This window comes from Molossus molossus, unplaced genomic scaffold, assembly GCF_014108415.1.
Source record: "Molossus molossus isolate mMolMol1 unplaced genomic scaffold, mMolMol1.p scaffold_m16_p_5, whole genome shotgun sequence".
In the NCBI taxonomy this organism is placed as follows: Eukaryota; Metazoa; Chordata; class Mammalia; order Chiroptera; family Molossidae; genus Molossus; species Molossus molossus.
In genome coordinates, this window is record NW_023425388.1 from 6,495,807 (window position 1) to 6,512,724 (window position 16,918).

The following is a 16,918-nucleotide window of genomic DNA, read 5'->3' on the forward strand; positions in this document are numbered from 1 at the left end:
ATGCCTGCAGACCCTGGCCCCGAACCCTGTTAGGGGTGCTGTGTGTGGGTGGACGTGGCTCAGCACTTCAGGCTCAGTAGCTATTGGTTCGTAGGTACAGGGGGGCTCAACTGGCCAGGTGCCTTTGTTCTCTCTGTCCTCCCAGAGGGGCAGGGGTGGGTGGACATCACCCAAAGGGCTGCTCAGAGGTGCATTTTCTCCCCTGGCACTGCAGGTGAAGTCACACTGAACAAGCCTGTCCCAGGGACACAAATGATACATGGACCCCTGCAGGACTTAGATGGAACCCTGCCATTGACAGACAGAAGGCAGTACAACGACGGGTTGTTCTGCTCCTCACAAAGTTTCCCCACAAAGAAAAGGGAAGGCTGTTCTCGCCGGCACAGAGGGGCTGCAGGGCTCCTGGGCCGGACCCGGGGGGTGATGCTGTGAACTCACCCTGAGCCAGCACGCGGACTTCTCTGTTCTCAGTGTGTCCGTGATGTTTGAGCTCTCCCACCCCCGTTCTGTTTTTGACTGAAGAGGCACATTTACACGTCTCTCGTCTCGCCCGTGTGGGGTGCTGTGACAACTCTGCTGAGAACATTGCCTTTGGAGGTTAGGACACGGGAAATCTCTCTGGATTATGGAGCTGTGAGCTCTAGAATGTGCTTGGGGGGTGGTGCAGAGGGGCCCTGGAGTACTGTGCTGAGCCCCAACACCCACTCTATCTCAGCTCGGCTGACCCTGCCCCAGGGCGGGGCCTGCAGATGACATCTTGTCTCTGGTCCCCAGGTTGTCTCTTCCTCCCAGGTGCTCTGAAATTAGGTGTATTTTCCCCATGTGGTGTGTTGTGGGCTGCGTTGTATCCCTCCAAAGTCACATGTTAAGGTCCTAGCCCCCGGACCCATGTGTGACTTCATTTGGAAATAGGTTCATTACAGATGTGACTAGTTAACATGTGGCTAACAGGAGGAGTGGGCGCTAATTCAACACAGCTGGTGTCCTTTTCTAACAGGGGCATTTGGACAGACACACGGGGAGTCTGCCGTGTGAAGACAGGCAGCGGAGACGGGAGAACTGTCTGTACACTCCAGGGAACCCCAAGGGTTGCGGGCACTGCCAGAGGCTGGGAGAGGCCTGGGAAGAGCCTTGGGGGGCATGGCCCTGCCGACACCTTGACCTCAGACCTCCGGCCTGCGGAGTGATGACTGAATACATTTCTATTGTTGTAAGCCCCCAGTTTGTGGCATTTTATGACAGCAGTCAGGACACTAACACAGCTTGGACAACACGTTGCTTTTCCACTGGCACCTGACCCGGAGGACCAGAGCCCGCCAGAAAGCCCGCCGGGAGCGGCACACCCTCTGCGTCCGCCCGGCTTCTCCTGCAGGGGAGGGCGGTGGAGGAGCCAGGCCCCTGGACACGGCGGGGGCGAGGCCAGCGAGGCTGGGCTTGCAATTCGCCCTGGCTGCCTCTAGCAGGTGGCACTTGGTCATCTGAGAAGGGACAAGAGGCTGCAGAAGGTCTAGTGCTCTGTGGGCTCCGTGGACAAAGCTGCTTCCGGGTGAGGTGATGCCCACAGAGGTGGGAAGGAACCAAGGGGGACACCATCTGGGCAGGGGTCCTCCAGCCCATTGTACAGAATAGGGGCTGAAGCTGAGAGGTCACGCAGGGGGCCTTCAGTGTCAGGCCGAAGCCAGAACTCGAGTTGAACCCTCTCCCTCTGGTGCTGCCGGGTGACTGGAAAAGCCCCGGGCCCGACCCACACCCCCTTCCGAGGCTACCTGCTCCACTTGGCCCCGGGCAAAGGCCCAATGTGCTCCTCTCAGTGGGCACCGCATCGGGCCACTGCCCTCCTGCCACTGTGGACGTGACGCTGGCCATGGCGGCCAGTCTGAGGCCCGCTGGAGAGGGGTTGGGCTGAGCACGGCCGACAGGGCCGGGATCACTGGGCACTAGGACTGGCCACAGGGTGGAGGCCTGCATGTGGCGGCTGGGGCACGTGGCCAGCCAGAAGGCTAAGCTGAGCCATGCTAAGTCCTGAGTTGAGGGTGACACCATGGCAAAGGGTCACATCAGGTCTGAGCAACCTTCCAGCTGCCAAGCCAGGTTCCAGCCCCGGGGGCCCAACTCTGAGGACCCCCTGTTCGGTGTTGACTCTCTGCCTGCCTGGGGTCGTCGCAACGCAACGAACTCCAAGCAGAACGGCTTGGAGTGAGGGGGGCATCGCAAGGGAGCCAATGATCCTGATCTCTGGATGCAGCCCAACTTATTTGTAAAGTGGTTCCCTTGGGTATGTGGTGTTTTAGGTAATTAGGTCCTCGAGGCTGTGTTTCCGTTGACCTTACGGTCAAGTCCGGTATACTTGTTGCTCCAGCTGTCTCTCGGCGGAGACGTAGAACGAATACATTTACGCTTGGGCGATGAGCCCGTTGGCACTTTCAGGGGGCTCTGCACATCCAACACGCGCGCTTTATCTGTCCTCGTGTATATTTCGATCATACTGTCAGGGCGGCGCCCCGGCCCTACCCTGCATACTTTGATGGATACCTTCCGGGCGGCTTTCCAAACCCCACGTGTGCGAGAATGCACACCTCCAGGTTACATTTTGTGCACTCACCAAACCCCCAACCCTACAGTTCGGCAGTGATGTTAGTGACCAGAACCACCTGCTGCTCTGTACCATGGGGGTGTCTGCCCAGGAGTGGGACCTCTGGGGCACCAGGACACTTGTCCTCTGCAAGCCAAGGGCCTTTTCTTTTTATTGTTCCCTTTCTTCAAAGACCGGTGTCAACTCCTTTCAATCTGGGTAGATCAATACTAACACTTTGCCCTGGAGGCTTATTCCCCCGATAGGCAGTCCCAACCTCGGCCATCCTCTTTGATGCTAAGAAAGCTCTTCAAATCCCAAGGGGAGCAGGGCTGCCTCCCTGTGCTCCCCCAGCCGGAGCTGGATCGAAGGCTCCAGCTGTGTTTTGGGGAACACAAAGACCAGAGCCCCCCGACCCCACGTGGAGCACCCCCAACGCGGACCTTACCTGTTGCTTCTGGCTGCTAGCTCCTCCCTCATCTTTTTAATGTCACTCTTGCATTTCTCAATCTCCACCACTTTTAGTCCTTCCACTGTAACAAAGAGAAACAAGGGGTTACCATGGATATGCAGGGAGGCTTGCTAGGGCGGGTAAGTGGGGGCCGCCCGCCGTGTCCCTGGAGCAGAGCTGACTCAGTGCAGTGGCTCCCACTCCTGCCCGGCTGCTGGCATTCAGGTCCTGTCCCTCCGCCCACATCCAGCTCAGCCAGTGACACGGCATCGTGGGCCTGTTCCGTGGCAAGTGTGGGCTGTCGCCTTCATCCGTGGGTTTCTACAGGACGGAAGCCTCTCCGCCCTGCTCCCTGAATCCTGACTTCTCAGGCACCCTCTCCCAGCTTCCTCTCTCCACAGCCCTACGCACGAGTCGAGGACATGGGACAAGGGGTCTCCAATACGAAAGAGGAAGGGGGGGACGTGGCCGCAGGGCAGGAGGGCTCCATGGGAAGAGCACAGCCTTCCCGGCAGGGACCCCCACTGCACTGAGTAAAGTTTGCGCTTCAGGGCCCTCCCTGGAGCAGTGAACCAGGAGGTTAAAACAGGTGAGACAGGCCGCTCGGTGAGCAGAGCCTGGCTAGCTGGACCCCGAGTCCCACGGCGGAGGTGGGCCGGAAAAGCCAGGGAGTGCTTTCGTCCAAGGATGAGCTGGGGCTGCGGCTCTGAGCCCGGCCCACTTCCAGATGTTCACTCTGGAGGCCAGAGGCTTTGGGGAGGCCCTTAGAGTCATTGACAAGAAACAGGAAAGATTGGCTTTGTCACTCTGTAATCACACCTCCATTTTCATGCAGAGACGAGACCAGGATGCCACTCTGTTCCCCTTTTCATCAAGCCTGGCTCCGAATACGGCTAAAAATAAAATGCTGTGATTTCTGAGGAAAACAAATCCACTCGGAGATTTCGGCGGTTCCTCCCACCCCCAGGAAGTGCTTTGGCTCCAGAGCACTCAGGAGACTCTCCAAGAGCAGCTGGGCTGGACGCATGACCTCCCTGGGCAGGTTTTCTAAATGTCCCCAGGGTCAGGGGCCAACGGGGGGCCAGGCTATGTGAAAACACTGCTTCTTTCTGCGTAAGTGACCAGAATCTGGAAGATCTGATACTCAAGGCCGGTCCTGGCGACTTGCTTCTGCGCCACGCCTGGGACACTGTCCCTCTTCTACCAGGACATGGGAGCAAAGTCTGGGGCCTTAAATGCAAGTGGTTGGAACCAGCCAGGTGGCCGTCTTGGTGGCTGAGGCCACGTACTAGTGGCCAGTGGGGAAAAGTGGGAACTTGACGTCGGGTATGTTTCTGCTTACTCATCGGGAGCACACACCCTTCGTTTTGGAGTGCGGTGTTCTTGGCCCTTTTTGGCATCGCGGCCCAGGGAGGAAGTCAGAGAAAGCCGCAGCTTCTCTTCCAAGGAAGGTCGCGTCAGTACGCACCCTTCACGGTTTGCACTTGGACAGGGTGGCCTCCCACGCACTCCCAGACCTTGGTCCACACTGCAGGACGATCACCCCGAGGAGGAGAGAGCCACAGTGGAGCTGTGTCTGGGGGGTCTGCCAGTAGGACACCCACATCAGCAGATGGTAGATTCGACATCGGTGACGAGAAGGGGCCCAGTCTTACCAACACAGGAGGGGCAGCAAGTCCCGCAAAGTGAACACATCTGGAGAAGAAACCTGGCAGGTGGTATAGACTTTGATCCAAAAGTGAACAGATGTGGGGGACAGATGAAGCTGGCAGGGTAGAGCCCACAGGGCAGCTGCACCCAGTTACATCGATTATGTTTCAAACATCGTTTTACACAAAACAACGCATGATAATTGTAGAAAACAGGAAATACGGAGCATCTCAAAAAATATTTTAAAATTCAGCTGTGCTGCCCTGGCCGGTTTGGCTCAGCAGTTAGAGCGTCAGCCTGCGGTCCAGAGATACCCAGGTTCGGTTCCTGGTAAGGGCGCGTACTCGGTTGTAGTTTGTCCCCGGCCCTGGTTGGTCGTGCGGGTGGCAGCCACTTGATGTGTCCCTTTCACGTCGATGTTTTTCTCTTTCTCTCTCCTTCCCACTCTACCTAAACAAAAAATGGAAAAATGTCCTCAGGTGAGGATAAAAAAAAAAAAAAAATTTAGCTGTGCTCTTACTGGGGCAAAGAACAACCTATTTAATATTATATATATCGGCACGTATCTTTCCAAGCATTTCTGTGCTCTACCCATGAATTCTAACTGTCTATGCTTAACCTTCAAAAGACAAAACTGGGATCATGCCATTTGTTCTGTTTTCTCCCAGTATCAGTAAGTCGCCTCCTTGGTCATGGTGTTTGGTGGTGGGTCATGTTTGTATTGATACTGGAGGGGATGTAGATCAGACTCCCTGCCCATTTATTGGGGTGTGTGTGTGTGTGTTAAAATTAAGCCTTTTGGGCCACACGGTATAATATCACCACTTTGAACCCCACAGATTCAGCATTCATGGCAATTTCCTATATGAAAGGCGAGGTTGCCAAGGAAATTGATAGTGAGTCAGAAGACGGCAAAAGTCGTGCATTAATCAGAGGAGGAGAAAAACCCTGAGGTTAAAGAGTGGACCGCGGGGCAGGTGGGCCGAGATGGTGACAAAGCGCACGGCAGGCCGGGCTCCAGCCGACGGGGCCCCTGCCTCCCGGTCCTGTCCCAGCCCCTGGACTGCTTTGGGACGAGTGCACAGCCCACCTCCTGGACCCATTTCAGCCCTGCCTGCCCCCTGCCAGGGGAGGAAGAAGGCCCCTCCGAGGAGCTGGGGCCTCCTCAGCGAAGAGTTCTGCACAGACTGGGTGAGATTTGAGCCGAGACTGGACATCAGCTTCATACACCGGCCCCACTCATCCATCTTGAATTTAAAGAGGTGGGCACAGACCAGAGCCCCAAACTAAAGAGAGGCTCCCCCGCCCCACCCAGCACTGGACTCAGTTTATTCTCTGCTGCCAGGCCCAGCGGGCACAGCATGGGCACAGCATGGGCACACCCGGAAACCTGGCTGTCCTCGCGCACACTTTAGAGGTGGCTCCACGGGCAAGTCATAGGCCACCGTGAGAGGGAACCTTTCAGGGTGATTTTCTAAGAGGGACGCTGGCCTTGGGGACAGGCCCTCGGTGGGCGGCAGCAGCAGCACGGGGCACAGAGGCAGCTCTGTCCTACGCTGGCCTCCAGCAGCCTCGCTGGGCTCATGGAAGAGGCCCCCGGGGGCAGTGAACCCCCTTCAGCTGCAGAGCGAGTTAAAGCTGTTTACAGCCACGTGAGCTGTGTTTCAACACTTCCTCCAAGGACTTTGGTAAAGAAAGACATAAAGCACATTTCCCGAGCGACAAGGAGAACGTCGAGGTTTGGTTTCAGCTTCGAGTCTCCTGGGTTGCTCGCATGACCCCCGGGGCCAGGTCTCCCTGCATCAGGTTTGGGCCTGGCCCAGCGCACAGGCTGCCCGACCGCAGGGACCCGTGCGGCAGCCAGTGTCCAGCAAACAGGAAGTGAAGCCACTGTGCCGCTTCATCTCCGACCAGGAAGCAGGTGAGGACCTGGGCACTCTGTTTACAAAACACTCTCAGCTAAGCAGCCCCAGACTCCCCGGAGGAGGCAAACTCTTTACGTGAAAAGGAAGGAAAGCTCTCGAAGAGAATGAAGGAAATGGAGAAATTTACATTTGACTCCGAAGAACGATGTTTGACATGGTGGAAAAACAGCAGGAAATGCCATTAAAAACAAGTCAAACAATGTAATGTCGCCTACAGATGGTCAGCGCAAGCGGGCCGCCTCCTTGACCCCGAGAAGCAGAGAACAGCTAGCAGCAGCTCCTACAGACCAGATAAATGTGTGTGTGTGCGTGCACATGACCGTGTGTACGGGTGTGTCTGTGCCTGAGTGTTTACACGTGTGTGTCTGTGGGGTGTGCAAGCATGTGCCTGTGTCTATGGGTTTACACGTGTGTGCATGTTGGGGTGTGTATGCATCGTGAGTGCCTATGCCAGTGTCTGTGTGTGTTTCTATGTGTGCATGTGTGTGTGTGCATGTGTGTGGATCTATATCTGGCCCGGGCCCAGCAAGGAGGTGGCAGTCATGTTCCTGGCAGCCTTCCCAGTCCGGCAGCCCAGGCCAGCCTGTCTGACAGCTGTGCTGGGTCAGGAATGACCTTCTGAAGAGCTGGGATGACCTTTCTCCCAAGTGATCTCCATGAGAGGTTCAGCTGCAGGATCCCTCTCCTCGAAAGGATCCCCCTTTCCCCTTCCTGGGTACCTGCCATGTCCCGGTTACCACATCCTTCGGGTAAAGACACTGCTGTCTCCGGGGCCTCTGGCGAGACAACCCTGCCACCTCTGTGCCAGCACAAGGGCTGTTGGAGACTGGGCAGCGGCAGCCAGAAGTGCCGGGAGAGGACCAGCCCAAAGCCAGGACTCGTGGCCACCTCCTGGGGCAGTGACCTCACAGGCCATGCTCCTGGCAGGCGGGCAGCCAGGAGGAGGTGAGGAAGCCGGGGCTGGTGGGAGCAGAGACTCCAAAGTGGGGCCGTGCGGGACCCACTGCCAAGCCCACAATTCTTAGACTGTCCCCCCTGGGTCCTGGTGCTAGAAATGAGCACCACTAGTAAAAGGACCAGTAGTTTAGACCTGTGCAATGAGCCTGAGCTCAGCGGAGGAAGGTGACGCCTCTTCCGGGTAAAATTTGCAGGATTTTGTGGTTTACTCAAAGGCCCTGCGGGGAGATGCCTCCCCGACGATGAGACAGCCAGTTCTGGAGAATTCCGGCGCTCAGACAGGGCAGGGGAGAAGGTCCTATGGCTGCTTCCTTCCATGGTCCTTAATTCACATGGCACTTGAAGGCAAAACAAAACCTCTTCCTGGCCCGATCTTTGTCTCCACGGCCAGACGCTGGAAGCCACCCAGGCTGAGGTCAACGTGGCTCTCTGTAGGGGTTTGAATATTCCTTCATGGCCTCTTCAACTTGCCCGTTTGCAAGGAACGGTGGGCTCTGGAGCGGGCTTCCGCGTGGGAAGCGGGAGGCGGGAAGAAGTGGACCGAGCTGGAGGAGAGGAGGCACTCGCTGTCCCGGACACGTGTGCCTGGTGGTGACCGTGACTTTCCCCTCTGTAAACGCAGGCGGGGACTCGATAGCAAACACTCTCATTTTCTGTGTTCTTTGGCTCAACCTCTTCCCACGTCTGGAGAGCTCCCTGCTCTGTGGGGCTTGGTGGGAAGCAGAGCTCACCTCCCCCTCAGAACGCGGAAACCCCAAAGGCTCACTACAGGGGCTTGAACTGTGTCCTCCCCTTGCAGAGATGGGCTCACATCCTCAGTCCCGGAACCTGGGAAAAAGGTTCTTAGAGGATTTCTCGGGATGAGATCATCCTGGATTAGGGTGGGTCCTAAAACCAAAGACAGGTGTCCTGTAAGAGATAGGCGGAGGGGACTTGAGCCACAGAAACACAGGAAGAGAGGCCCTGTGAAGATAATTTCGGGTGACTTGGCCACAAGCCAACCACGCTGGCAGCCACCAGAAGCTAGGAGAGGCCTGGAACAGGTCCGCCAGCCTCCAGACGGAACCGGTCCAGCAGACGCCTTGATCACGCCTCCTGGCCTCCAGAATTCATTTCTGTCATTTCACGCTTCCCGGTGCGTGGCACTTTGTCATGACAGCCACAGGACACCAGTGCACTTTGGCCTCTCTTCCTGCTAGGGTGAGGGCACACGGTCCTTCTGTCCAGACTTGGACTCTGTAGCCAGTGCAGGGAGAAGCATCCTGACGGCCGTAGCAGTGGCCCCGGGAGCTGTGGGGGGCTGAGAACAGAACTCGAGGTGCTGGGCAGGTGCCACACACACGGGGCTCAGATACAGCAGCTCAGCGCCCTCAGAGAGTCAGCTCTCCTGGGATTTGGGGCATCCTTCCTGAAGCTTGGCTGAGCCCTATACCTGAGCCCTCCTGGTGGGCATGGGTGCCCCCCAAAATCCTTCTGAAAAAGCCCCTTTTCTTTTCTTTATTGATTTTAGAGAGAGAGGAAGGGAGAGGGAGAGAGAGATAGAAACATTAATGAGAGAGAACTTGATTGGCCGCCTCCTGCATGCCACTCACTGGGGATCGGGCCTACCACCTGGGCATGTACCCTGACCGGGAATCGAACTGGCGACCTTTTGGTGAATGGGTCGATGCTCAAAAGCTGAGCCACGCCAGCCGGGCTGAAAAAGCCCTTTTCTGTTCAATTTGGCCCCAACCAGTGTCTGTGACCACAGCTGCAAGCCCGGCTGCCTGCAGCCTGCTTCCTAACCTACGTTCTCAGGCGCCCTGAGGGCCCGGCCAGGGTAGACGGAGGGGTCGTGTCACAGAAGGACAGGCGGCAGGCAGCGAGCAGCCGCCAGGGCCCTGGCGCTGGCCCTGGTTTATTTCCTTTGCTGCTCTGCTGAGTGAACTTGAGCAGATTACTTATCTCTCATGGCGTCTCTCGTCAGTGGGGAATAAAACCGTTTTGAAGTTCCAATGGTGAAAATGTCAACGCACTTGGGAAAGGAAGACTGTGCAAATCATGTCTGACGTCATGTAGGTGGACTGGTTTTCACATGATCCTGAGTTTCTTTTCTTGAAAAAAAAAAAAAAACCCAAGCAATTCATATAAGATGCTGAAAGGTGACATTCAGTGAAGTCCTATGAATACGAATCAGCCAGGTGGTGTTGGGGGACCCTGATGGCCTCAGGCCTGGATTTTGTTTCGTCATCCCCGAAGTTAATCAATACGGCTGCCTTGACGTAGACGGGAGCCTTCCACGCAGGACTCGGGGGGGGGGGGGGGCGGTGAGCACGTGGGATCCAGCACAGTTGGATGAGGACAGAGCACACATGACTTGAAGCTGTTTTCCTCCCAGAATTTCAGCTGTTTGGTCACCGAATCAGACTTGAATCTCCTCTCCTTGCTCATCGGCAGGTTTTCTGCTTTTCACTGTGGTAACAGGGAACCGAGAGGTGATTATAGTGGAGCTATTCCCCCACACTGTGGGTCCGCACGTCTCGTTTATGTAAAAGCACAAAGTCTTCAGCAGAAAGCCCGGTCCAGAAAGGTGTACTCGGAGGACTTCTTGTTTTCCTTCTGCTCTCTGCACCCACCGCTGCGGCTTTCCATGCTGCTACTGTAGCATGTAACCAGTTAGGGGACTTGTTACTTTTAAATGCTCGGCTGTTTGCCGGTCTAGCCTCCTCGACACTGAGTTTTAGGCGCTTCACACGGGAATGGCATCGCCTTTCCCTTCACCTCTCACCACCGGTTTATGAGGATAACTGAAACGGGCTGAAAGACACACAGACACACAGCGAAAGGAAAGAAACCCCACTCACGCTCCACGCGTTTCTCTAGCGCTGCCAAGTGATTTGCAACTTCAGCCTTGAGTTCGTTGATTTTAAATGCTCTAGGAATGAACAAAGAAGACAAGACATAAGTCATAAGAGTCTCAGAGTTAAAAAGGGTTCAACAAACAGCCACTGAATCACAGGCGGGGGCAGGGGCGGGGCGGGGCAGGGGAGGGGCGCACACAAAGGAACTAGCACTGTCTGCGGGTGGAGGGGAGCAAGGAGAGACACCCTCAGACTATCTGGAGGGGTATTTCCCACGTGGGAACACATAGCGGTACCATGCCGGTGGGGATGCTTCCTTCCTATACTGGGGGTGCTCTCGAAGGGGATGCTTTGCTCTCAGCCGGACAGCCTGACCTCACCCCTTCCCCTGGGCACAGACCACCTTCAGAGGACCTCGTGTGGCCTCTCCAGGCTCCAACCCAGTCAGTCAAACAATTCTGGGGCTTTAAGAAAGTACACCCATACTTCTCCCCATCTGCATTCCCTGGGGGGCAGTGAGATGCCACCGTGAAATATCTGAGGACCAGCAAGTGTTGGCTCTGGAGCTGGAGAAGCCCAGGAAGACAAGTGCCCAGGAGCTTCGTGAGAGCCTATTTCAGAATGGTCTCGGGGCTTGTAGCCCGAACCCCGAGTCCCAGGAGAGCCAGTGGAGAAAGACCTCGGCCACGTGGGCTCTCATTCTAAAAGTGCCCACTTCACACAGCCTTTGATATAAGTGTTTCCTGGACCCTGGCCAACTGGCTCGGTCACAGAGCCACTGCGTCTGGAGAGCAGCCCCTCCGGTAAGCGTCTGCGGCCGAGAGGGCCCCGGGGCGGGGGGGGGGGGGCTCCGCCGCCAGAGACAGCGAGCACATCTCTGCAGAGGTCGCACTGGAAAGTCTGTACCTTGAGAACTGCTCTGCCACCTGGGTCAGCACGCTCTGGATTAATTCTTCTTTCTCTACAGACCGAAAAAGAAAGACAGCTGGGAAAAGGAAAGGGTCTTGGGATCAGTGTGGACTGAATTCACCGGCTGTGGGCAAGTGTCACTGATGTGGTGGTGAGGCACTGCCTGCCTTACCTGGGCGGAAACCCTGGCACCCCGGCAGCACCCTGGGACCTCTCCTGTCCACTGCCAAATGCTTTCTGTCCTGGACTGCTCCAGGTCACCGACCTGTCTTTTAGTGGCCTCTCGGCAGAGCGGCCAGGGCTGTGGCCCTCCCATTGTTGGCACCGGCTGTAAAAAGCAGGCAGGACTGGATCTCTAAATAAGGGGTTTTTCACGGAGTGCCCTGGTTCATTTTATGAGGGCAATTACTATGACAGAGCGAGTTCAAGGCATATTTCAAGCGCAAAACACGATGTTCCCATGGCGGGTCCAGAGAGCGGAAGCAGGCGGAAGTCTGTCCCTTTGTTGCCTGGCACGCAAAACTGGGCTGGGTGACTGGTTTACAAGGCTCAGGTCCCAGGCTGAATATAACCTGCCTGGTTTCCTGTTTCCTGACAGGCCCGCTGATGGATAGCTCAGAGGAAGGTGTAAATGCTCCCAGACCTGCCTTTTCCATCAAGCCCATGCTCTTGGACAGGGAGCGACCGCTGCTTGGCTCGCGCCGGCCGGCGGTTCACGCCCTAAAGCACTGAGCCTACGGAGGCTTAGTCCCGACTCCTTGTAAGCGGCGTGGGCTCTATGCCTGGCCCTTCACCGAAACCAGAAGAAACCTGCCAAACAAACACACACCTCAATAATCCAACTGGGCAACGAGGCTCAAACGCTGGGAATGTTCACATGCTCTGGTCTAGTGTCTCCATTTCTAGGAAATTACGTGCACAGAGATACCCATCAGCGTTACCTCACATAACGACCGGTCTCTCCATCGAAAGGACAGTAAATAAATGATGACATGTCTGTACTGTGGAATCATATTCTGCTATTAGAAATACTATTTTGGAAAATGTTCTATTTAATGTTAAAGCAAAAAAAAGAGAGAGAGAGACTGTAAAACAGTATGAATCCATTTTTGGAAACATTGGAGGATATACTCCAAAATGATAATAGTAGTTATGTTTTGTTTGTAAGACTATATGTACATTTTATTTTCTTATTTTTCCTCTCTATCTTATACATTTCTATAATAAGCACATATTGATCTCATTAAAAAAGTTAAAAAATTAGTAAGTCTAAATTAACCCCTGAGAACTCATCCGTTCACCTGCTGAATGAAAGGGTAGACCAGGTGACCCACGGTTCCCTCTGGCTTAAGTATTCTATGACTTGATGAGAAGAAGAGAAACGACATTTTGTTACATCTCTGGAAACTCTAAGAGTAAAAATGTCCACCAGGAAACTTTCACAGAGCCCACGTCGAGCTGCTGGCTGATCCAAGGCCCTACGCGCCCGAGAGGCTCACACGTCCTGGAAGCCAACTGGGCGCTCCCCTGACGAGAACCACCCGTGAGAAGGTCTCGCAGGCCTTCTTGGTGAATCAGCAGGGTTTCAGATAACTTATTCTGAAATCTTTGGCAGGAGCAATATATCGCTTAAACTCCAAGAGTTAATGATCTCTAAGTCTTGAGATAAATTTAGAAGGCCATCAAACAATCGACATTTATAGACTGCTCCACCTAACAATAGCGGAACACATGTTCTTTTCAGGTGCCTACGAAGCATGTACCAAGATAGACCACATCCTGGACCATAAAGAAAACCTCAACAATGTTAAAAGGACTGAAACCATATACAGTATGTTCTCTGGCCATAAGAGAATCAAACTAGAAACCAGAAACACAGCAGGAAAACCTCCAAACACTTGGAAACGAAACAGCACATGTCTGAGTAATCCACGGATCAAAGAGGAAGTCTCTGGGAAAAGTTTAAAGGCATCAAACCAAATGAAAATGAAAATATAATACATCGAAATTTAGCCGTGAGCCAGCGAGAGCAATGCAGAGAGGGACACGTACTGGACAGCACCAAATGCTTACATTAGAAGAGAGGAAAAACCCCACTCGATAATCTGAGAGCCCAGAAAAAAGAAGAGCAAAATAAATCCACAACAATAGCAGAAAAAAGGAAGGAAATAATAAAGACCAGAAATCAATGAAATGGAAAGTGTAGAAAAATCAGTGAAAGGAAGAGCTGGTTATTTAAAGATATCAGTAAATTGACCAACCTGAATACTGACAAGGAAACAGAGAGAAGACACAGATCACCAAAACCAGAATGAGAAAGAAAAGATCACTCCAGACCCTCCAGACATGGAGAGGGTTATAAGGGAACGCTAGTAACAACTTTATACACATAGATTTGACATCTTAGATGAAAACGGACCAATTCCTAGAAAAACATGAACCACTGCACTCATCCAATATGAAACAGGTAATCTGAACAGCCTATCACTATTAAGAAAATTAAATTTCTATTTAAAAAATTCTCCCAATAAGCCCTGGCCACTTTGGCTCAGCGGTTACAGCGTCAGCCTGCGGTCCAGAGAGACCTGGGTTCAGTTCCCGCTAAGGGCACATACCTCAGTTGCAGTTTGTCCCCGGCCCTGGTTGGGTTGTGTGGACGGCAGCCACTCGATGTGTCCCTTTCACGTCGATGTTTCTCTCTCTCTCTCTTCCTCTCTCTCCCTCCCACTCTGTCTGAACAAAAAATAGAAAAATGTCCTCAGGTGAGGATAACAACAACAACAAAAATTCTCCCAAAAGAAATTTCCAGATGCAGATGGTTTCACTAGAGAATGCCACCAAACATTTGGAGAAGAATTACCACAAATCTAGACAACTTCTTCCAGAAAACAGAAAAGGACGGAACACTTCCTGATTCATTTTATGAAGCTAGTATTAACTTGATACCAAATCCAGACAAAGACAACCAAAAAAGATAACTACAGACTGATAACCCTCATGAATACCCATGTAAAAGCCCTTAAAAATAATGAGTAAATAGAGTTCAGCTATATATAAAAATAATTATACATTAAGAACAAGTAGGGTTTATTTCAGGGATGGGAGGCTGGTTCAATATTCAAAAATCAATCAATGCGATCTACTATATTAACAGGCTAAAAAGAAAAAAAATCATATAATCATGTCAATTACTTCATGAAAAGCACTTGAAGAAATTCAACACCTGTTTATGATAAAACACTCAGAATAACAGAAAAAGAGGGGAACTTTTTCAAGTCAATAAAAAATGTGCAAAAACCCTGCAGCTAACGTATTAGCAGTGAAGACGATGCTTCTTGCCGGAGTCTGCAGAGCCCCGGTCTGCTCACTGCTCTCGGCACAGGGCTGGCCCTTCAGTGCAACTAGGCAAGAAAAGGAAGTCAAGGGCATGCAGATCTGACAGGAAGAAATAAAAATGTCCTTGTTTGCCGATGACATAATTGTCTACAGAGAAAATTCCAGGGGATCTACGAAAACATGGTCTTAGGACCAGTAAGTGAGTTCAGCAAGGTCACGGGATACAAGATACGCACATGCAATCAGCTGTATTTACATATGTTAGCAATGACCATATAGTCACTGAAATGAAATCACGATGCCATTTATAAACACTTAAAAACACTTCGGTACGAGTATAACAAAGCACATGCAGAAAATATATGCTGAAAACCACAAAATACCCATAAAAAATCTGAGGAGATAGAAATAAATGAGGAGAGACCTACCTGGAAGCTTCAATATAGTAAAGATGTCAATTCTCCCCAAATTGATAGACAGGTTTACACAATTTCTATCAAAGTTCCAGCAGGATTTTTAGAAATAGATGATTTTCTAACATTTATATGGAAATAAACTAACTAGAATAGCTAGAACAATTTTGAAAACGAAGATAAAATGGGAGGAAGCGCCAATCTACTTTTTTTTCTTTTTATTCCTTACCCAAGGATATTTTTCTATTTATCATCAGAAAGAGTGGGAGGGAGGGAGGGAGAAAGAGACAGAGAGAAACACTGATGTGATAGAGCCACATCAACTGGCTGCCTCCTGCACGACCTGATCAGGGTCAGGGATGAACCGCAACTGAGGTTGGTGTCCTTGACCAGAATCGAACCTGACACTCATTGGTCCAAGGGCTGACGCTCCAACCACTGAGCCAAACCGGCCAAAGCACGCCAATCTACTTTTTTTTTTTTATCCTCACCCGAGGACATGTTTCCATTTTTTGTTCAGGTAGAGTGGGAGGGAGAGAGAGGAAAAGAGAGAGAGAGAGAAACATCGACGTGAAAGGGACACATCGAGTGGCTGCCACCCGCACAACCGACCAGGGCCTAGGACAAACCGCAACCGAGTCACGTGCCCTTAGCGGGAACCGAACCCGGGTCTCTCTGGACCACAGGCCAACGCTCTAACCGCTGACCCAAACCAGCCAGGGCCTTTTAAGACCTATTATACAGCTACAATAATGAAACGGTGTGATGTGGGGAAACATACTGAGGGGCAGACTCGGAGCTCAGTGGAGCAGGACACAGACCCAGAATCCCGCCCACACAGATGTGCACAGCTGATCTGGACCACGTGCAGAACGGAGTCCTCCCAAGGCAGTGCGGAAGCAGTCTAACATTCCCAGGCCGAAAATGAGCCTCACCCGAACCCTCACAGTTTATACAACAATTAATGAGGAGTGAATCACAGGTGTGAAATAGAAAAAACGATAATACTTTTAGAAAATCAGTGAAAATCTTCAGGATCTTGGGCTAGGCAGGGAATTCTCAGACTTGACATCAAAACCACAGCCCATAAAAGGAAAAACGGATACCCTGGACTTCATCAGAATGAAAACGTTTGTTCTGAGAAAGAGCAGGTTAAGAGGATGAAGAAACAAGCTCCAGTCTTGGAGAAAATATGTGCAAAGCACACATCTGACAAAGACTTGAATATAGAATATGAAGATAACTGTCAAAACTCAACAGTCAAAACAAAACCACCCAATTTGAAACCGTGCAAGAGACACTGGCAGACATTGTACCGAAGAGGACATGGAAAGGGACTGGGCATCTTGAGCCATTAGGAAACACAAATTAAAGCCACAGAGTCATTCCCTGCACATTTATCAAAAAGGCTAAAATTAAAAAAAAGTGACAACTCCAAGTGCTGGTAGAGAAGAGGAGAAACTGGATCACCCACATTGCCGGTGGGGATGTAAAATGGCACAGCCACTCTGGGAAATGATTTGGCAGCTCCTTAAAAATTCTAAAGATGCAACTACCATATGGCTTAGCAAGTGCACCCTGGAGCAGAGAAATGCAAACTTATATTCACACAAAGACTTGTACGTGAACAGCTTTATAGGTAATAGCCCCAGACGGGGCAACCCAGATGCCAACAAACTGTAGTCCACCCTGGGACACAGCTCAGCAATAAAAAGGACTAAACTATTACTACACACAACAATCTCGATGAGTTTGCAGAGGAAGCTGCTGAGTGAGGCTATAAGGGCAGCGGGAGGGACCCTGTGGGCTGGAACACTGTGTATCTAGACGTATCAGTACCGACGGCCCGACTGCACTCTCTGGCT

General features: G+C 52.3%; 1 protein-coding gene across 1 annotated transcript in view; it reads right to left on the bottom strand.

The window, feature by feature from the left end:
* PDE9A (phosphodiesterase 9A) overlaps positions 1–16,918 on the bottom strand; it is a 96,579-nt gene that overhangs the window by 21,712 nt on the left and 57,949 nt on the right. Inside the window, exons 5-7 of the mRNA XM_036243486.1 lie at positions 11,302–11,356; positions 10,399–10,469; positions 3,021–3,105 (exon numbers count right to left, since the gene is read on the bottom strand). Coding sequence (XP_036099379.1) covers positions 3,021–3,105; positions 10,399–10,469; positions 11,302–11,356 — 211 coding nt within the window. The remainder of the gene's footprint in view (positions 1–3,020; positions 3,106–10,398; positions 10,470–11,301; positions 11,357–16,918) is intronic.